Below are 22,256 nucleotides of genomic sequence, written 5' to 3' on the forward strand. Positions count from 1 at the left end.
GGCCAGTGTTTTAGCTTGGAAAACATACACAAAAAAATTTGTGTGGCATGATTCTCCTCTCTCCCAGAAATCTACAAAACTGTGCAAAGGAATTTTTTTTTTTTTTTTTGAAGCTCAGAGCCTTTCAGTGTGATTGCTGAATTATAAACAAATGCAGGGCCAACCTTACGCATATTAAATAATTCAGCCGCCTCAAGCCAACAGCTTCATTTTAACTGTCACTGTTTAGGGTATAGGCATCAAAAACTGGCCTTGGCCCAAATGTAGTCAGAGAGTTGAGACTGTTCCTCAGGTCTGATCTGCAAGACCCAGCACCGATCCCTAAGTTAAGCCACGGAGAGGGAACCTAGAACCGCTAGCCAGGGGGGGGCAGTCAGAAGGGAGCGCAGCGCGCCGGCTCCCATCAAACCCGGCCTTGACCCTTACTTACCATGACCACAGAGGGGTGGGCCGAGGTCGCGGGGAGGAGCTCCCGGTCCAGGTCCTCCGTCCCCTCCGCCAGCCCCTCCACCTCCGTCACCGTCAGCAGCATGGTGGCATGCTTGGCTTTCATCGTCAGCATCTTGCACTTGGAGTTCAAAGAGGCGATCTGCTCCTGGTAGCCCTTGATTTTCTGAGCCAGCTCCTGGGGAAACATTTCCCCCCCCAGCCACTGTGTGTCAGAGCAGCATCAAAAGGAAACAGAACTAGTGGCGTTCATCTTCCTCCAGCGCTGGCCAATGAAATCGCAGAGCTGCGGCAGCCGGCGGCAGGGCCGCGGCGGAGAGGCAGGATGTGGACGTGCGAGCGCAGGGGGCTGCCGGCAGCGCACCCGCAGCCCGACCGACCGCGGCGCGGCGGGGCCGGAAGAGCGGCTGCGCGCGGGCCGGGAAGGAGTGCCCGGCGTCCCGGCTCCTAAGCCCGGGAGAGGCTCCGGGTGCAAGCCGGAACTTATGTAACCTTAAGAACTGGCAACTTTCTTTAAAATGCCTAAACAATCTGAAACTGCCAGATGGTTCATGCCACGGAAATTAGGTCATGTGATGACTAAAACTACAAAAAATGCAATGCTCAGCTCTGACCATACTGTGTATCAGATAGAGCAGTCATCTGTTACAGACGGTGTCACAAAAGTAAACTGCATGTCAATTCCCGTGGCCCATGGAGTCTTTTTTTGTACAGCAGCTAATTAGCGCACAGGGGACCCTAATTATTTATGCAGATTATTCCCCAAATATAGTTTTGTACATTCATCACATTTTTCCCCTCGCGCCTTGCGTGTTTCTAATGTTTCAAATTAGAGCTTTGAACTTGAAGCTCAGTTCAAATTTAAGTTCATTTGCGGTTGAAAAAATTGTAAAAACTGTTTAATTTTAAAAATTAAAAATCGTCTTAAAGATCTAAAATACTAAATAAAAAATAATAATCTAAAAAGGTGGCTCTAAAATGTTAAGTTTATACTTTCTTATTTAAAAGATGCATATGTGTTCCTCAAAAATAAAGATGTATATTCCAAAACCTTAATCCTAAAGTACCAAACCATTCCATTTTTTCTGTTCCTTTTATTTGGCTCCTTTGCCTGAAAAGCTGTCATTGAGTGTTTGTACATAACGTATTTTGCAACAAAAAACATTAAATGTCAATTTCTTTGAAACAAGAGTGTGTATATACCTGTATACATACATGCACATATACATACTATGCATGTATATGTAAGTATACAAATAGTATCATCTTAAACACATTGACATTCAAACTAGAGCTTTGAACTTGGAAGTTCAGAAACAAAATGACAACAGGGGCACCTGGGTGGCTCAGTTGGTTAAGGGTCCAACTCTTGGTCTTGGCTCTGGTCATGATCTCATGGTGGGGGGATTGAGCCCTGTGTAGGACTCCACACTGTGCAGACACACATATATATCATTTTGTTACTGTCATTTTGTTTCTCCCGTCCCAGCCAAAACTGACTAAGTGGAAGGGAAAATGATCCAGCAGAACTCAGCCAGCAGCCTGTCTTCTTGACTTCTACTACAGCACAAGAGGATTTAAAGGAAGGACTTATTTATTTATTTTTTAAGTTTATTTAGAGAGAGAGGGAGGAGGGGAAAAGAGAGAGGGAGAGAGAGAATCCCAAGCAGCCTCCATGCTTTCAGCTCAGAGCCCTACATGGGGCTCGATCCCCATGAACCATGAGATCTTGACCTGAGCCAAAATCAAGACTCGGACCCTTAACCAACTGAGCCACCCAGATGCCCTTAAAGTAAGAATTTAGAAAGTAGAAATGATCACTTTTTACCTTTTAGAGTTGCAGGTACTTAATTAAACCTAAGAGGGCTTTTTTAAAATAGTGATTAAACAGCTATTTGCTACATCTGGCCTAGTGCCTAATTTGTGGTTACTCTATTATAATTAGTTAACATGCACATATAGAAGGCATCTACCAGCTTAATGGACTCCTTGAACTCCATGTTTTCATAGGAAAAATCACTAAACCTTCTTATAATGGCTTGCCCCACTGGGGTAGATTTGAAGAATCTTTGCGAAGTAGAGTTAGTTTCAGTCCTTCACCTTTTCTGCCTACATGGAAGGTCATGGTCCCCTACTGCTGTACCCTGCAAAGGCGTGCCCATGCTGGCAGCAAACATCCATCTCCTAAACTTCAGTTGTAACTTTCTTGTGTATAAAACTTAATTGGGTTGTTTGTTAACAATCCAATTCTGGTCTTCACTTCAAAAGATTTTGATTAGGCGGCATTCTGTAGTCATCCCATATGACCCCCTTGGGGAAATAGCTCTGTAGACTTTCTTCTGTAATAATAAAACCTGTCTAAATGGTAATAGCTAGCGGGTGGTTAAAGCTACTAAATTAAAATGGAGCCCTAATGGGTTCGTGTGTTCACTGTTCTCAGGAGGCATATGTATTTTTAACTTTTGCTGGATATTTCTGAAAACGATTACCAAGGATGAACATAAATAGATGGATTCCCATCAGGTAAAGTGGCTGTTCTGAGGAAAGCTGCCTTCCGTGACCAGTCTCCCGCCCTCAGGAGAAGGCCTTGTATATAAGATAAAAAAAAAGAAGAGGCCCGAGTATTCTCTCCTATGATTTAAAAGTGGCAGGATAAATTTCTCAAATCAAATGCAGCATTTAAAAAATTACAGAAAAAGGGTGTCTGGGTGGCTCAGTTGGTTAAGCATCCAACTTAGGGCAGGTCACGATCTCACAGCTCATGAGTTCAAGCCCCGCGGTGGGCTCTGTGCTGACACCTCAGAGCCTGGAGCCTGCTTCCGGTTCTGTGTCTCCCTCTCTCTCTACTCCCCCCCAGCTCATGCATTCTCCCTCTGTCTCTCTCTCTCTCTCTCAAAAATAAATAAACATTAAAAAAATTTTAATGTGAATTCTTTAGAAGTGAATATATTATCAAGTATTTTTATGAATTACAGCTAGTCTTCTAGATACTAGATTCACCTCAAAATTGAAATTCCATTAAAAGGAGATTGAAAAAAAAGGAAAAAGCTGGGGCGCCTGGGCAGTTCAGTCAGTTAAGCATCTGACTTCGGCTCATGTCACGATCTCTCAGTCTGGGAGTTCGAGCCCCACGTCGGGCTCTGTGCTGACAGCTCAGAGCCTGGAGCCTGCTTTGGATTCTGTGTCTTCCTCTCTCTCTCTCTGCCCCTCCCTGCTTGTGCTCTGTCTCTCTTACTCTCAAAAATAAATAAAACATAAAAAAAAAAAGAAAATACAGGAAAAAGCAGGCTTCCAAATTTTTACGTTATCATAAATCAGGCTTTCTCCACTCAGCACTTTCCTTCCTGTGTTTGTTTTATACATACAATGAGACTCTCACATGACTATGCCATTATTATGATAATGTATTCTAAGTCACATGACAAAACTTGCAAATGTCTACACTCATGTTTAGAACTGGAAAGAGAAAATGTGACAAAATTAACAGATCACTGAACAGGAGCCTGGAGGATGGTCTTCAGCTGAATGTACTGAGAGCCAAATATGTGACCTTGGACAAGTCATGTATCTTCCTGGACCATTATTCTTCTCTTCTGTGCAATAACATAGTCCAAATAGTTTCTGCTGCACTGGAAAAACTATGGAATTTGGAGGCACAGATTTGGGAGCCTCAGAAGTCACTTAAAAACATCAGTTTTGGGGCGCCTGGGTGGCTCAGTCAGTTAAGCGTCTGACTTCCACTCAGGTCATGATCTTGCAGCCTGTGAGTTCGAGCCCCGCATCGGGCTCTGTGCTGACAGCTCACAGACTGGAGCCTGCTTCGGATTCTGTGTCTCCCTGTCTCTCTGCCCCTCTCCCCACTCTCACTCTGTCTCTCTCTCTCAAAAATAAATAAACATTAAAAAAATTTTTTTAATAAAACAGTTTCTGTTTTCTTATCAGTAAAATGGAGCTGATTAAAAAAAATCCTTACCTCACAGAGTTGTGATAAAAGATAATGTAACAACTTTGTAAATTGTTTTTAAAAAAGCCCTCCCCCAAAAAACACTATAGTAATGATAATAATGTTCTTTCAGATAAGATTTTAAAAATATATACTTTCTGTACTATGATAGAAAAGCTATTACAAAAAAATTCTGGATCGTATAAAATGAGATTAAAAATAGTATCAAAATTAATTTATAATATATACTCTAATGTATGAATTATATAAACAGTGGTCTCAAATATTTGGGTAACATATTTTCATGTAGCCAATGGCATAAGAAATCAATAGTTAACGTAGATGTTATCTATAGTGTAGAAGTAAATGTAGGTGTGATATTTATTTACATTATTTTGTAAATCACATATAAGTGTAAGTTACTGATGCACTTGACATGTCAAAAAATTAAAGAACTGCATTTGGAGACTGGGATATTTTATTCTTCAAAGGCAACAATTGAATCTTCTGAGAAACTCACTATGATACTTAGTTTGGAAAAAATAGTTTGTTGCTCTTATGACAACAAAGTTAAAATAGAGCCGATAAAGAATAAACTAAATATCTACCCTTGGCCCAGAGAAATTAAGATACTCTCATCCTGTTGCTTACCCCAATTCATGATGCTATGAGCCAGTCCCCAAGGGAAAGAGGAAATAACTCATATAGGAATTGACAGGTCAGAGAAGGACATTCACTGCTAAGAATCAATGGGCCCAAACAGTCAAGGTCTCTGATCTCTGAGACCAAGTCTGTACAAGGGGTGTCCAAGTCCTCAGGCCATAATGAAGTCATGAATACAAGAAAGAAGGCTTTTTTGAAAATGGGGAAGATGCTAACAGACACAATCCGGGAATCAGCAAAAAAAAAAAAAAAAAAAAAAAGGACTACACTCTGATTTTGGTGGTAGGAACTGAAATAACCTATATTTGAAAGTGCAAATGATTTCGATTTTTTTTAATGTTTTTATTTATTTTTGAGACAGAGACAGAGCATGAACGGGGGAGGGGCAGAGAGAGAGGGAGACACAGAATCGGAAGCAGGCTCCAGGCTCTGAGCCCTCAGCCCAGAGCCCGACGCGGGGCTCGAACTCACGGACCGCGAGATCGTGACCTGAGCCGAAGTCGGACGCCCAACTGACTGAGCCACCCAGGCGCCCCGCAAATGATTTCGATTTTAATATGAAATACCTCTTCTGTTTAAAGAGGGTGATCAAAGCAGCAAAGTCTTAGGAACTACTGTTTCTAACAGGTTTTATAAGACAGAGTGGACTGTGTTTGGTGTGTTAACCGTGAGAATTTTGGGTGCAGGAGACTGTGGATCCCAGGTGAGATATGTCATCAGTAACACGTAAAGAATTTTGGCATCGAGGGGAAGACTCATGCTCCTGGGTCTTGGAAACGATCCACAAAAACAGCCCTCAAGATGCAAAGACCGTCAAAGGGGCTACCTGAGAACGAAGCACACTGTGTGCGGGCCAGGGAAAACTTTTCTCTCTGATTCACTAGAAACCAATCACATTTTCTCACCAAGCCAGTGTCTTGCCTGCCTTCCTGTCTCACCTCATGCCGAGAAATCTGGGCTTGCAGCTCCTGGATGTTGCTGGTGGCCGCGGGTGTGTCCTCAATCTCTCTGTGAGCTCCTTCTATAAGCTCCTGGAGGTGCTGCATTTCTTGCTCATATTGTTCATACTGTACCACGGCCTCCTTTGAAAGAAAAAAAGATGCACGGTTATCTTTCTATATCAATCACTGTGGGCCATTCTGTACTGCTGTCTATGGCGTTAGGTGGTATTTACCTGGGCATCTAGGGAATAAAGAAAGGATGGGTCAAGTCCCTGGATGATGAGAGTCCTCAACTTTATGCAGATCTTTCAAAGCCTTGTCTCTAAAATAGTTCGCCAGGATTATGGATGGACTCAAAGCAGCTAAGTGGCTAGATCCTCTCTCTTTTCCCTATTCAAATTATGCTGAAAATGGCAATGTCGTAGTCAGAACAACGTCAGGGTGGGAAGCGGTATGAAAAACGTGATTACTTCATTTTTCCACCTAAGAAATACTAAATCTATATGTGAGGCACTTGACTAAATGCTGGGGTGGGAGATTAAAAAATGAAGGAAGCATGACTTCTAGCCTCAGGAATTTACTATGTAACAAATTACAAGGTAATCCAAGGTACAAGAATAGTTGACCAAGTAAACCCTTAGCTATTTAATGAGAACCTACGTAGGCAACTTTTGGATAAGGCAGGTGAAATATTAGTTGAAAGGGCATAGGAGGTGGGTAGCATCATTCCTTCCTCGTAAATGACTCTTCTCTTATTGGCTGAAGAGGCTGAGAGTTACACGGGGGTTTGCTTTTCAGGCAAGAAAATGCCTTTACTGCATCAATAAGCTGAAATATGAAAAAAAAAATCTGCAATCTATACTAGCAGTAAAGGCTTTTTACAAGGTGTTAGAGGATTCTCCGATGAATAATAAGAGATAAAAATATATAACTGAATATAAAATTAACTTGTATAAGTCATTCTTTACTAAAATATACTGCTACAAGATAGCTGTCACCAAAGGATGTTTTTTATAGAGCTTTCCCCGGGCTCTTGCGGGTGATCCAAATGACAGCATTTCATCTCCTTATTTTATATAACCACAACAATCTGTCAAATTTAACACTCTGGGTGTGTTTTGATGGCTGAGCCCACACAACGCTAAGAAAAGCAGCCCATGACTCATTCGCTGTGGCTCTGTGGGCGCGGGGACTGCGAGGGACGCTGGCGGGCACAGCCCCACGTGCCTGCATGATGTTGCACTGCTGGATAGCCGTGTGCTGCAATCGGCTGGCCTCTGCCTGCAGGTGCAAGGCACAATGGCAGAGCGGCAGGCTGGCGACCACATCGTCGGGGATCCGGAGGGCACTCTGGCAGATCTGCACGGCGTGGACCTTTGGCTTGAGTGACTCCATCTCAGATAGCAGATGCTGAAAGTACGGGTTCACATTTTATATGGCGCAAAAAATTTAAAATGTTTCTATCTGAATAGCTTCTTTCATAAGCAAGAGACATTTACTAAATTATAGCTCTGGCATACATTATAATAAACATTTTCCAAGGAGATTTTCTTTAAGTAACGTGTAGAGTCCTGAGACTATAGCTGAGTTTAGAAGTCATTTTTCCCTCACTATCTTCTTTTTAAAGATAGATAGATAGATAGATAGATAGATAGATAGATAGATAGATAGATTCCCCACTCACTTCCTCTGGATTATTCTTGCTTACCTGTCGATGCGAAAGTTGTTCCTTGAGACTAAGACGTCCGACTTCTGGGGAAGTCAGGGTTGTCTGGGCTTGCTCCAAAGCAACTTGTAAGTTTTTTAGCTCAGTTTCAAATTTTTTCATATCCTACAGAGTAAAAGCAATATGAATGTCAATATAGAAGCACTGTTAGTTCAAAGTCATGGGAGAAGAATAACCTCACAGTCAAGAAGGCATATCAGAGGCGAGTACTACATCTCCACTATGGACCCACCATTTTTTTTAAATGATAGACTTTCTAATTTAAGCTATTGTTATTATTAGTTTTACCTTGGCAGCATCTTGGAGATTCTGCAAACGAATTCTGATCGTCTGTCGTAGCTCCTCAGACTCCCGTCCCAGGTCTGCCACTTGCTGAGACATTTTTTCTGCGGAGTAGATGCTAGCAAGGCACTGTAATTTCTCAATCATTGCTTCCAGATTGCTGGGGATTTCTTCAGATTCTTCCAGCATGGTCTAGAGGGAATTGCCAATAGTCATGACATTGACGGGGAGGCAGAGGCGTACAGGTAACCAATCTGGTGTGGTGTAAGCCAGGAGACTAGGAGGGAGTGCCAGGTCTCAGTGCCCATGCACACCGTGTGGGTTCCATGTGTCTTCTTGTATCTAACCTTCCCAGCCCTGTGCCTACTCCCCACCTACGCTTCTCCTCATTTCACAGAAAAAGAAATCAAAGTTTAGGAACTGCCAACCATTTACTGAGGCCACATGTTGTTAAGTGTTGGACAGGCTCGTGCTCTGTCAACCACCCCAAGCTGCTCCCTGATGAGGGTCAGGACACGAGTATCTCAGGGATATCTGTGCTCTGACACATTAGGCCTTCTTGTCAGGATGTTGAGCTTACTTTTCCTCCTATTTACTCAAGAGATGCTTTCTAGCTCTCATATTCTATGTCTAAGATCTAAGACACTTATCAATCTAAGAAATGAAAACACAAGAGCATTACAAACAAACAAAAAAAACCTTTTGAACAGTTCCTTTAAATGAAACAAAGAGGGTAGAAGCTACTTGAGATTAGCAAGAGGAATAAAACACAGCCCTGGTCATTCTGGATAGTATCCTCTAGTGGGACTAATAACACACATGGATTGTTAACCACATAATGTGCATTATATGAGCAGAATGACAGAGAAGAAAGACTAGAGATGACGGAATATTACTTGCAGGAGGCTTGGGAGGCGGAACAGCATAAGCAAAGGCACAGAGGTGGATGAGCACAAAATGTTCAGTTCCCGGGATGTGTGATGTGTAAAAGAAGAGAAATGGAAGCTGGGATATTATCCTTGAGCAGCAGATCTTTAATTTCAAAATACAGTTTTTGAAATTTTTCCCTCACAAGGAAAGGAAATACTGAAAACCCAAAGAAGAAAATCAAATATTCCACAATATGGCAGAGGTAACTTTAAGAGATAACTGCTGTTACATTTGGGTATATATTTGGATAATTGAGATCATAATATACTATAATTTTCCATCTTTCTTTTCCACCCGACACTAGGAACACCTCTGTTCTCTCTGTGTACTGCTTCTGGCTAACCTTTGGGAGCTTTACCTAAGGCGGGCACGGGAGAACTCTCAAAAGAGTATCTACAGACTGAGTTCTCTCCTGAGCGTCTGTGGGATGTGTGGTGTCTGTCCTGTGTCCCCAATGCACTCAATCTGCCCAACTGCCCAAGTCAAAACATCTAGGAGCCCTCCTTGGCTGCTCCCTCTCTTCCACCCACATCCACGAGTCTCCTCTCCAGAGTCTATAACTCTAGCTCAGTATTAGCCCCTGATCCTCTCTTCTCTCAACCTCTAAAGAGTCCTTGTCACTCTCTAGCATATCACTGCCACTGCCTTCCATCCTGTCTTACCTTCCTCAGTCTGTTTTCCACAGGCTGCTAACTCATCTTTTTTAAAATACAAGCCGGGATTTGTTGCTTGCCTACAGAATATCTGTCAGAGGCTTCACAGTGACTATAGGGTAAAGCCCAAGTTCTTCACAGGCCTTTCAATACTTTTCTTCTCTCTCTATTCTTCTCTCTCATGCCTCTTTCCAGCTTTCGTCCACACCTCTTCCCCGTACTACGCCCTCCACTGCACGGAACAGAGCACCCCTCACTCTTACTATTGGGATGTCCACATGTATTTTTGTTTAAAATGCATTTCAAGCAAGTAGGCAGCCTGTTGTTCAGGACTCAGCCCAGAATTACCTTTTCCTAAGAAGGCCTCCTTAAGCTTCCCCTAGACTCTGGGCAGTGTGGACAGAGCACCCCCCTGTGGGCTCCATCAACACCTCGAACCCTCATTTCCTGCACTTATCACACTGTTGGCAATTGTCTAGATCTATCTTTTGTCTCCGTTATCAACTCCCTGGGGGCAAGGACAGGGAATATTCTTTGTTTTCTGAAGGCCTAACGAAATTCCTAGCTTTGGAAAGCATTCTATAAGTATTTGCTGAAACAGTAAGTGACTGCAAGACCTATTTAAAAACAAAAACAAAAACAAAAAAACCCCTTAATGGTCATTTTAGAGACTACATTATACTCTATTATATCTAAAAATTCATTCAGAAAAGTGACCTTGACCTTTAGGTTTGCTTTAAAATTCTACTATAGTTATTAATACTGCATATTTTCTACATTTTGGATTATGGAGTAGTAATGTTTTGATGTTCATGATACATTTTGCCAATTGTTTTTCAAAAAGATTTTAACAAGCAGCCATCAGTGTTTGAGAGCTCTCACTTCTTTAAATATGAACTTTACATAATCTTTAAATGGGGTTAACTTGATGGTTAAAGTGTTCTCTCTCTCTTTTCAATTTTCATTTCTAGATTTCTAATGAGGTTGAATATTTTTTCATTGTTTACAACCAATTGCATCTTGAGTCTTGTCAGTTAATATATAAGCATATCCTCAGGCAGAAGACGGGAGTGGTTTACTAAAGATTCCAGAAGAGTATAAAGATTGATGAGAAGAAAGATTATGTACACAGGGAAACTGATTAGCATCTGTTAACACATTCCAAGGAGGAGAAAATAAGGCTTTGATCTAGAACCCTGCATACAGGAATGGAAAAGGGGATAGGAGTATAGATAGGAGTATACTGGGGCCCCTGGGTGGCTCAGTGGGTTAAGCGCCCAACTTCAGCTCAGGTCATGATCTCACAGTTCGTGAGTTCAAGCCTCACATTGGGCAACTTGTTGCCAGCGCACAGTCTGCTTCAGATCCTCTGTTCCCCTCTCTCTCTCTGCTCCTCTCCCGCTTGCTCATGCATGCTCTCTCCACCCCCTCCCCCATAAATAATAAACATTAAAAATAAGGAGTATGCATAAATCAGAATAAAAGAGAGAGATCTAAAATACTTGAGGATATCCATGCAACCTAAGTACAAATCATTCTGTATTGTACCATAAACTAACTGGGCTATTAGATGTTTGTATCTAATTCAAGTTTAAGATAATAAAAGGGTGAAATAATTTCCTGGATGATGTGACCAGAAGAAAACTTCAGGAAATGAAGTAACACAGCCACCATGTGATATGGATTCTTTGCTCTTTCCCAGCTGACCCCTACTTCCTGTGGAAAATCAGACAACTGAGACCAGGCAGAATGCTGAGAAGAATGAGGAACCCACGTGGCAGGTTGTGTGCTTGATATTTGCACATATGTTAAACCATTTAATCTTCACGATAATTCTGCAATATAAATATCATTTACATCTCTATCTTACTGATGAGAAGACTGAATTCAGGGAAGCAGAGTAGTTTGCTCCAAATTGCATAGCCCTAAATAGCAGAGCTTGGTTTTCAGATCAGTCTGAGTCTGGAGCCTATAATCTTTCCACACGTCATATCTCTTCATGGGGAAGAATTTCCCACCACATCCCTACGTATGATTGTTTCAAAGAAGCTGCAAAAAAAGAGAGACCTGTACAAAGGTGATTCTTTTGGGTCTTGGAGAAAGAAAAGTCTAGGGGAAAACTGAGTTAACATTACCTATTAAAAAAAAAGTCTAGGGGAGATACAGGATATCTATTATTTATACAGTCTTATGAAATCTTATGGGTAGCCACTTTCTTTCAAACTATTGGACAAGCCATCAGGGCTATCTTAGCTTTCTTTTTATCTGGCACCTACAATAATTTTATGTCATGGCCCTCAACATTTTCTGTCAGGCCAGCCAGTTAAATCAAATTGCTCTCTTAGTCACTCTTTGAAAACGATTTTTCCCAAAGTTACCTGATGGAAAATGTATTGTTCTCGAAGTTGGTTGGCAGAATTCCATGCAATCTTTCCATGAACCAAGACTTTGGCTTTCTCAATCCACTTCAAAATGAATTCAAGCATTTCAGTGTATTCTTCTAAATGTGATGCTGCCTGAAAAAATCATTAACATTCAGATAACATATGTAAACTCTGCTTTGTGAGCTAGAAATTAGTCTTCTATTTCTCTTTAGATACAATAATCCTAGGGGTTGATTGTTATAACATCTGTGATATTTAAAGGTATCACAAACAATCATCTCCTTGTTGAAAATCTATCAAGGGCTTCCCAGTGACTTTAGGATAAAATTCAAGTTCTTAATATGCTTGAATAATCTTTCTTTTAAAAATATGCTCTGTTCTTATCCCTTGGTCATCTATCTAGTGCCTCTCTATCCCTCCTTCCACATTTATTCCACCTCCACTGATGAAGGAGGTGGTGGGGGGATTATAGCATGGCAGATTTCTGTACTGTAATTCATTAGTTGCCAATCTTGATTTAACTTGTCCCTGATTACAGAAAAAATATATAATTAATTTGTAAAGGTGAGTCTACAGTCAATAATTATGATGAATGTGTGACCTGAACTTATCTATCTACATATAGATATATCTATGTCTTATATCTTTATATATATTATTTACATGCACTATGTATTTTATTTCATATACATATATAAACATATATGTATACATATATATATACACACATATATATATACACACACACATATATCTATAACTTTAAGATAGTTGAATACACCCCAAACTGATTTTATAAAACATGTTAATGGATGAGTATTTATTTCACAAAGTGCTTTTCTAGTTTACAAAACATTCATTCCAAAAGTTCATCTATATGACCACCGTTGTCAATGAACTTCTCATATGGTTTGATATAAAACAAAGGCAAGTTTCCATGTAAATCTTAGGATACTAAACAGGTGTGGTATGTAATAATCTACCCTTAAACCACCCTCATCATTGTCAATATTATCTTTTTATTTTTCAAAAGAAAAAGCAAACACTTAATTTCTACCTTAGAGGATTTTGATTCCTGGCCTGGAAGACATACCTGACTGAGCTTGGAGAGCCGATTCTCAGCCTGTCTAATGGTCTGCTGGTGTAGTTCCATCAGTTTTCCTACCTTCTTGGCCAGTGGTTTACCCAGTTGGCCATTCTGTTCCGAGAATTTCTGTACTGCTGCATCTAGTTCCATTAATTTTAAATTACAGCCATCTAATTCCTCTCCTAGCACCTAGATGGTAATCCAAATAAAAGAACATTAGACTACAGAAAAGAAATTTCTTCAGCTTTTCCAAGATCAAAGGGTGACATTTTAAATGTTTTTTGTAAATGCCAAGTATTATAAAGAATATTTCTACATGATCAAGTCATTTCTGTTTCTTCAGTTAGAAAGGCAGAGCAGATGTAAATTAAAAAAATAAAAAATTAAATAAAAAAAAAAAAGGAAGGCAGAGCAGACAGGAGGTTTTGTTATGCTGGTGTTTATTTCCTATGAGGCTGAGTGAGAAGGCTAATGTTTCCTTCTGCCCCACCCTGAAAGGATTAGTCACTTAACTCATCAGCAGAGTGAGAGCACCACCAAGGTCATCCTTTATTTTGGAATTTATATATTTATATTCCCCAATAATTATTTGGTCTTTTGACACTCTTCCCTCTTCCCTGCATGTGCATTTATTAATACAGCTCCATTGGAATGATGAGGTATATGATGTAAGTTATCTACGCTATTATCTGTATAATAGCACATATATGCTTTACTATCTGGTTTTACTGAAGCTTGCTAATCAAGAAAGTTTTTTTTTTTTCTCTGTCTATATCCCCAAAATAAACTAACTCCAAAATATATGGAATTCATTCAGTAGCACCTCTTATATTTCCACTTCTCCTTCCTTACCTTTTGGTCGATCTTAGCTTGTTGTAAATTATCTGTCTTTGCTCTCAGCTTACTGAGGATAGTTGTGAGATCTTTGGCTATCTTCTGAATTTGCCGGCTGAATTCCTGGCTCATGGCCTTGCTCTGTTCAACTTCTCTTACTTTGTCCTGGATCTAAACAATCAGTGAGAACAACAAAACCAACCATGATTAAAACTGCATAATTGCTATTAAAAACCTCAATCTTAAGATGTTGACAAGAGACTCTTGAGTTGGTTAACGCCACTTTGGCATTGATGCACTTTGTCAGACGAGCCACATGCCGTTACTGGCTCTCATGGCTTTCCTGCAGCCTTGCTCTTCACCACCCCTTACTGCTGCTGTTTCAGCAAAGGAACAAGCGTTGCATGTATAGTGAGCTACACATCAATGTTTACAGAATACTCATTTTAGATAGAAGTGTACACGGCAGAGCTTGAATCTCAGCTTCTCCATTTACTAACTTCAGAACACGAATTCTTTTAGGCCTCTGTCTCCATAAAATGGAAAACCCTTCCAGATAATTAGAAGCACCTGGATTTGTTTCCAAGCACCTTTTTTATAAGTAGATGTTGGTGATCTGCTAACTCTTTTCCCAACTTCCCAAGTACATCCCAATAATATATCAAAACAGTGTTAAGCATATCCAATAGAAAGGTGAAAAAGGAACAGTTAATGTTTACAAGTTTCTAATGATCTGATAACATTGATATTTCTGCCTATAATGAAATGCTTGAGAGAAAATGGTAAAGTAACATTTTCTTTATATAAGCGAAGGCTTTAAAAAATCACTTGAGTATAGAGGAAACACACCATTAAAATAATACTTTTTTTGGACTTGATTATTTTGAGTTGAGTGCCAATGTAAATGAAATGCATGAGGATAACTCTAATATAGAGAAAATTTATCCAGCGAGAAAGAAAACTTAAATTTGAACTTTTTCTTAAAAATCTCAACTTGCGAAGTCATCCTTCCCAGTAGACCTTCCAATGTCTAAGAAGAAAAACCAAGCAGGCCAATTAAATACTTAAAATAGAAAATAACATTTTAGTTTATTTAGACATTTAGATGCAGGGGCATTGAGTTTTCATGAAATTTTTAAAAACACTTTGGTTTATACATTAGAGGGTCCAAAAGATGTTGTGCACCTGTATGAATTTTATAATTTGCTGCGAGGGAATACTACTTTGCATTTCGTGTAGCATTTTAGAATTGGTGGGATACCTTCTCTCTGTCCTCTATTGACTGCTTTTACCTTAACTGTGGCGTTATGTCACCGAGGAGGTCCTAAAAAACCATTATGTTTCCATACAGATGTACCCAAAGGCATTTTCACTATGTAAAAGTGTGCCCTCTTTTGGGGATCTATGATAGAAATGTCCCTCTGATCTCAGTCCTATGAATGACTATGTATCTCTTTGTCTAAAAAAAAAAAAAAAAAAAAAAGAAAAAACTATTTGTTTTAAAATTCATAGACATGGATTAGATTATGTGTCACACCTTTCTTTGGTTATTTAAAAGCTAGAGTTTATTTGATGGGCCTTCCTCTAGTGACATTATAGGATCCACCAACATGCATTTTGGGTAGTAACTTCTTCCCTGGCTCCACCTTACTTACTTACTTACTTACTTACTTATTTATTTATTTATTACTTTGATTTTCCCTTTCTCCAACTATCTTCACCTACTTAACTTACATCTTGCTGAACCCAAAATAAAGCTAGAAGTGTACCCAGCAGATCCTGGGTAGTCAAGAATTTTTGTTGAGTACTTGAAATATATTTGTTTTAAAAAATTGTGTCTTTTTTTTTAAGAAAAAGGTGAACTAGGTAAGTTATTTTTATCGTATAACATTATTGTTCACAACTGTGATCATCCGACGTGCTTCTTGCCACCACAGAAGAACCCTAATTTAATATTGTTGTTTTATACGGAAGACGTGATTACGAAGACATGGAGACCTGGTTGTGAAAATCAAGAACTACAGAAGAATGGAAAGGCACGCTTCTGTGACCGTACGTGTACCTGATCATGGATAGTTCCTAGGTCCAGTGCCACCTCAGCTAACTGAAGGGAGAGTTCAGAAGGTAATATGGAATAAAGACCCAGGTACTTATTCTTCTGCTCTTCAGCCATTTTCTCAATGCTCTGTCGGTGATTTGTGGCTTCTGTTAGGAGAAGCTAAAGAAAAGATCAAAGTAAGAAACTTCTGGAAGCCTGATGAGGAAATTCATTTTTCTGGGTACAGAGACAAGACTGTGTATTTTTCAACAATATATGAAGTGTGGAATTAGAGAAACATCTTTTAAAAAAAAATCAAACTATTCTTTAGTCTCTAGGGAGAAGCATGTCCCCTTTTTACGGAACAAAAGAAAGTTCCTTGAGATAATACTAAAAGCCTTATATATAGTGCAGTTATGAAAAGTTTTAATTCAATACTCATTGAATATAAGCAACTCTCTTGGGGTACATGGGTGGCTCAGTTGGTTAAGCATCCAACTCTTGATTTTGGCTCAAGTCAGGCTCTCAAGGTTGATGAAACTGAGCCCTACATCAAGTTCTGTGTTGATGGCACAAAGTCTGCTTTGGATTCTCTCTCTTTCCCTCTCTGGTTGCCCCTCCCTGGCTCATGTGCTTACGTGCACTCTCTCTCTCTCTCTCTCTCTCAAAAGAAATAAATAAACATTTTTTTTTCAGCATAAATATATCTCATTAAAATCAGGACAGTATTTTTAAATGATGGGTATAGGGAATGAGGAGAGTTTTATACCTGAAGTTCTTCAAGTTGAGCATCTATTTCTATTGTTGGATTCCCCAAATATTCCTTTGTTTCCTGAACCCAAGATTTCACAGAATTGATTTGGGTCTCCACAACTTCTCGCTCCTTTAGTTCTTGCTTTACTACTTTTCCAGTATTCTTCACTTTCTCCTGCATGCTTTGGAAACATTAAAGGGAGAAACCAGAAGTGGATTTGAAATGAAAGGAAATCCCTAATCCATGACATCATATTATCAAAAGCAGACATAAAAAAAAAGTAAAGCTTCATATCTTTTTTGCATGTAAAGACACATCCTCAAGTTGTGAGATAACATTCAGTAATGCTTAATTTTAGTTCAAATACAACAGAAGATTAGATGTCATGTGAAGTGAATGATGTATCCCTAGAAAGGTGAGAGGTGACACACTCCCAGGCCACTACAATGCAATGAATTTTCCTATCTAAAGTCAACTGGAGACTGTTTGACTCTTTATACCCTCTTTGGAAATCTACTCAAATGGTGCAGAATCATCAGCATTTAAAAGTAATGTGTAATTGGAACGTTTCTGGCTATTAGAGGCCAGTCTTTAAATAAAGTATGAAGCTTTGGAAATTAGGCAATTAATAATGTTCAACATCCTTTTGAATTGACATAAGCTTGGCTAAAAAGTTAAATAAGTGAAATCAGATTACCCTGAATTCATTTGTAAGTACAAGAGGTGAATATAGGCTATGAATGAGTAACGTTAGTTAATATAGGATAAAATTATCTATTGACATTTCTTCTCTGGCTCAACAGTGAATCAGGCTGATTATGCATCATTCAGATTAACTTTCTCTTTCCACTAAGTTCACTATTGGTAAATAGCTATTATTTATCTGGACTTTGGTATTCTCCTTGCTCTGATCTCCCTGTCCTCCAACTTAGCCAATGAGTTACCAAGCCTGATCAAAATGCAGTTCTTGATAGCTCTCGACTGTTTACCTTTCAAGCTTCATTTCTCATGCATTGTCCCATCACCCAACAGCTCCTTCAAAGTGACACGCTCACTTCCAAGCTTTCTTACATACTATTCCCCTGTTTGCAAAACCCTCCTCCCACTTCACTAGTTCTAGTGTGCTCAGTCTTCCGTGTAAGCACTCCTCCTGACAGGAAGCCTCCCTTGATTCCTCTCCTAGGGTAGCTTGCCCTTACCACTCTTTCCATGCTCTACCTAAATGCCTCTGTAGTTGTCTGTCTCTGCTGTTTGAGTGCAAACTGCATGAAGGTAGATACTGAATCTGTACAGCTCATCACTATGTTTCTAAATCCTACTAGTATATATTTGTCAGATAAATGACTAAAGAGTTAAGCAAGGTGAAAAGCAGGGATGACGGGAATAGTTCTCCACGGTTCTCAGGCGGCATGATGGAGCATCCCCAGACTCTAATACCACACTCATCCCTTTGGGTCATGGCCAAGTTTCATAAGAGAGAAGGAGAGCAGGTGTATAGTTACTTCAGGCACCGGTCTTGCATTGCCGTGATCTCCTGGACAGTGGGTGGCTCTTCTCCAGGAGGCTGCGGGGCTCCGTCCTGAAGCATGCCCAGCGCTTGCTGTCGCAGCACGCCTAAAGCCAACTGCTGCTGTTCCAGTTCCAGAACAAGCGCGTCATGATGGTCAAGAAGCGTTAAGAGCTCTGCTTTTGAGGCTTTCTCTGCTGAACCTCCCGGCAGTTTACCTTGCAGCTGATCAGTCGTTTCAGTGGCTTTTTTAACCTGATGACAGACGCATACACTATTAAGCTCAAAACTAAACTGAAAAGACAGACCAATTCCAATAAATGCCATATTTGCCACTAGGGCACGGAAGCACTTAAAGATGATGGTATAAACTCTAAATTTCAGGGACCAAATGTGAACAATCTCCTTAACATGGAAAGGAAGACCACCTCTTATTCTGGGTTTTAAAATTTAATCTCAAAGTAATAGGGTGATCAGAGACTGCATAACAGAAAAGTTGTTTTGCTTTTTTTTAATGAAACAGAGAAAAGAAAAACTCTTTCCAATATTTCTGTTAGCATGAATATGTGCCTCGAGTCATTAAGGAAGATGTAGTTAAAAACACTGAAACCTACTTTAAAACACAAAAGGAATTAAATATAAGATTTGGGAAATGAGTTAAATTCTTGCTCATTTTCATGACAAAGACAAAGTATTTTATGCTTTTTCAGGGCCAGGAAAGATTTCATTAAAAGCGTAGCAAATGGGGGCAACTGGACTTACATTCCTTTCAAAATTTAACTGCTTGGTTTTCTCGTTATAATAATCAGACCTCAACTTAGAATTAAATTGCACATTGCATGATGTATTTTGTTTCATAATTTGGTTTTCATGGCACTAAAACAGAGACTTAAAAAAAGAAAGGCTTGTTGCTTTTCATAAAGCCAATTTCAAAAAAAGGACAAAATGCTGCTTTTCAAACTACGTCATCGTCAGCAAGGAAACAACTATTTGAACCCCTCAGTCATGGAAGTTACCTTATTGTTAAAGCTCGTCCACTCATCTACTGCATCTTGCAGTATCTTCTCCTGGTCCTGAGCCACAGCACGGAGACGGGTCCAGCGCTGCCAGACAGTCGTCATTGACCTGCTTATGGCTGCTTTGCTTGCGTCATTTCCGGTTTTTTCCAGTTGTGAAGTTTTATCCTCAAGGGCCACAACTTTCTCATGGAAGGAGTTAACTACCGATGCTAAAGCCTGAGGTAGGGAGACGATAAGAGACATTATGAGCAGAGATTGATTTTTCAAAAGCAAATCCCCAAATTACCTGCAAAAGGAAATGTTCTCACATATATTTATTTTCCTCTGGTAACTCTTACTTTTACACTTAAGTTTTAATTGACTTAGGCTTGAATTCTTTATTATTTAAAAAAAAATTTTTTTTGAACGTTTATTTATTTTTGAGACAGAGAGAGACAGAGCATGAATGGGGGAGGGGCAGAGAGAGAGGGAGACACAGAATCGGAAGCAGGCTCCAGGCTCTGAGTCATCAGCCCAGAGCCCAACGCGGGGCTCGAACTCCCGGACCACGAGATAGTGACCTGAGCCGAAGTCGGACGCTTAACCGACTGAGCCACCCAGGCGCCCCTAGGCTTGAATTCTTTAAAGAGGTAAGGTGAATTTGTGTCTTTATTAAAAATTGATATATTAAAATATTTTATTTATTTGTTAAAAAGAAAAGTTTATTTGCTACTTGACATAACATTCTCCCAATTTCAGAAGGCAGCAAAAATATAAGTGAACTGAATTTGATATGTAAGTATATTATATTCCACCTGATACTGCTGTGATATAGGAGTGAGACTCAGTTATTAATGTCTGAATGTTATTTGAATTTATCTATATTATTACCAAAATGTATTTACAGAAATTTATTATGTGTCACATCTTATCAGAAGCAAATTTCTCTGAAGGTCTTTTTATAAACCTAGCTATGCATTTCAACAGGAATCCTTAAAAGGTGATAGCATTTAATTAAGTTCAAAAAGCTATGGAATGTGGCTAAATGAATCCTTTTCATATTTAACATTCTTCTCATATTTAAATGCATCCAGGTGGAAATGAAAATTTATTGACCTGTTTCTGAAAGTCTCATATGACAATGATAATTACAGTTACAACGAAAGGACATTTCAAACAACAATACTAACCTTGTGTTCTGACAACTTTTCTTCTGCTTCATGACTGGAAGAAGTCTTCAGTAAAGAAAACTCAGACAATTTCTTTTCTGCCTCATTCATCAATTCGATAACCTCTTCCCTTGCTTTCTGATAATTCTGCCATTGATCTGCACATCTTGAAAAAAAGTCAGACAAAAGCCAGTAAGCAACATAAACTCGCACATTTCTATGCAGAGCTCTGATGTCAGTGTGTCTAATGACACTTAAGAAGAAGGAATTTAGGTGTTAATGGACATCACTGGTATATTCTTTTCCATGTGAAACTTCATTTCACTGAAATATAAAGACTAAAACAACTCTAATACCTCTGCAAGAGATCTAATTGGGCATGTGAGTCCTGTATTATCCTCTGGCTCTTCTCTTCCAGGGAAGCCATTTTCTGTGCTAGGTGCTCTTTTCCAGTTGGCTTGATGAGTGGGTCCAGGCTGGCTACCAGGTGCTGGAGCTCCTCCAGATTACTATGGAACTGATCTTCTGTACTAAAAAATTCCACGTGGCTTTTGAGATTTTCCTCTACGCTCTCCACATCTAGGCCATTGCCTGCCAGTTGTAACATTTCATGAGCATCCTCAAGCCAGTCGTTCGCTGCTTGAAATACTTGATAGTACCTCTGACATTGACTATATATTTGGGTCAAGGCAGCCTGAAAGACAGTAATTGCAAACACAGTCAACTCTTAATTGCAATGTATTTGCCATAAATAGTTTAATTTTTTCCATTTCTTTTCCAGTCCTCAGTCAAGTGGATATATGTGTACAAATGAATTGATACGTTGGTGGATTTTGTGAGGGGGGAGGGGGTGGCTGCGATTCATTATTATCTTTTTTTTTTCCTTCTGCTATTCTTATTAAGATTTTATTATGGCAGTTAAAATAAATAAACAAGGCCAGAAGTGGAATAGAAATTTACTGGGGCACCTGGGTGGCTCAGTCGGTTAAGCGTCCGACTTCGGCTCAGGTCATGGTCTCGCGGTCCGTGAGTTCGAGCCCCGTGTCGGGCTCTGTGCTGACCGTCAGAGCCTGGAGCCTGTTTCGGATTCTGTGTCTCCCTCTCTCTCTGACCCTCCCCCGTTCATGCTCTGTCTCTCTCCGTCTCAAAAATAAAATAAAAAAAACGTTAACAAAAAAAGAAATGTATTAGTGGTATCTTGACTGTATCTGAAACTTCTCTCTCTTGTAAAAATATATATGCTTTGAAAGATGTGACAGATTGAATATTCACCAAAGTGAGATAATACCTCACTTGGCTGGAAGTATAATAACAACCACTATGGAAAGCAGTTTGGAAGTTCCTAAAGAAACTACAAATAGAACCACCATATAATCTAGCAATCCCACTTCCGGGTGTTTATCCAAAGGAAATGAAATCATTATCTCAAAAAGATATCTGTACTCCCATGTCGAGAGAAGCATTTTTCACTAGGCAAGGTAGGAAAACAACCTAAGTGTTCATTCACTAATGAATGGCTATAGAAAATGTGATACACAAAAATAAACTAAAAATGGATTAGAGACCTGGGTGTGAGACCTAAAACCATATAACTCCAAGAAGAAAATATAGGCAGTAATTTCTTTGACATTGGCTTTGGCAACATTTTTCTAGATATGTCTCCTCAGGCAAAGGAAACAAAAACAAAAATATGCTGTTGGGACTGCACCAAAATAAAAAGCTTTTACAAAACAAAGGAAACGATCAACAAAACACAAAGGCAACCTACTGAATGGAAGATATTCATAAGTGATATATCCAACTAGGGGCTAATAGCCAAAATATATTTTAAAAACTTAAACAACTCAACACCAACACACACACAAATAATCCAGTTAAAATGGGCAGAGGACCTGAATAG

General features: G+C 39.6%; 1 protein-coding gene across 18 annotated transcripts in view; it reads right to left on the minus strand.

The window, feature by feature from the left end:
• Positions 1-22,256, minus strand: part of SYNE1 (spectrin repeat containing nuclear envelope protein 1) — a 470,951-nt gene that overhangs the window by 162,016 nt on the left and 286,679 nt on the right. For all 18 annotated transcript variants that reach the window (XM_078447468.2, XM_078447476.2, XM_078447472.2 and 15 more), the window contains 14 exons: positions 20,713-21,050; positions 20,378-20,522; positions 19,206-19,424; positions 18,185-18,444; positions 16,698-16,863; positions 15,953-16,108; positions 13,909-14,061; positions 13,063-13,245; positions 11,964-12,101; positions 8,009-8,194; positions 7,703-7,825; positions 7,222-7,404; positions 5,992-6,135; positions 431-625 (listed from right to left, as the gene is read on the minus strand). In XM_078447468.2, the coding sequence (XP_078303594.2) occupies positions 431-625; positions 5,992-6,135; positions 7,222-7,404; positions 7,703-7,825; positions 8,009-8,194; positions 11,964-12,101; positions 13,063-13,245; positions 13,909-14,061; positions 15,953-16,108; positions 16,698-16,863; positions 18,185-18,444; positions 19,206-19,424; positions 20,378-20,522; positions 20,713-21,050 (2,589 nt within the window). The remainder of the gene's footprint in view (positions 1-430; positions 626-5,991; positions 6,136-7,221; positions 7,405-7,702; positions 7,826-8,008; positions 8,195-11,963; positions 12,102-13,062; positions 13,246-13,908; positions 14,062-15,952; positions 16,109-16,697; positions 16,864-18,184; positions 18,445-19,205; positions 19,425-20,377; positions 20,523-20,712; positions 21,051-22,256) is intronic.

Source organism: Panthera onca, chromosome B2 (genome assembly GCF_046562875.1).
Source record: "Panthera onca isolate mPanOnc1 chromosome B2, mPanOnc1 haplotype 2, whole genome shotgun sequence".
Classification (NCBI taxonomy): domain Eukaryota; kingdom Metazoa; phylum Chordata; class Mammalia; order Carnivora; family Felidae; genus Panthera; species Panthera onca.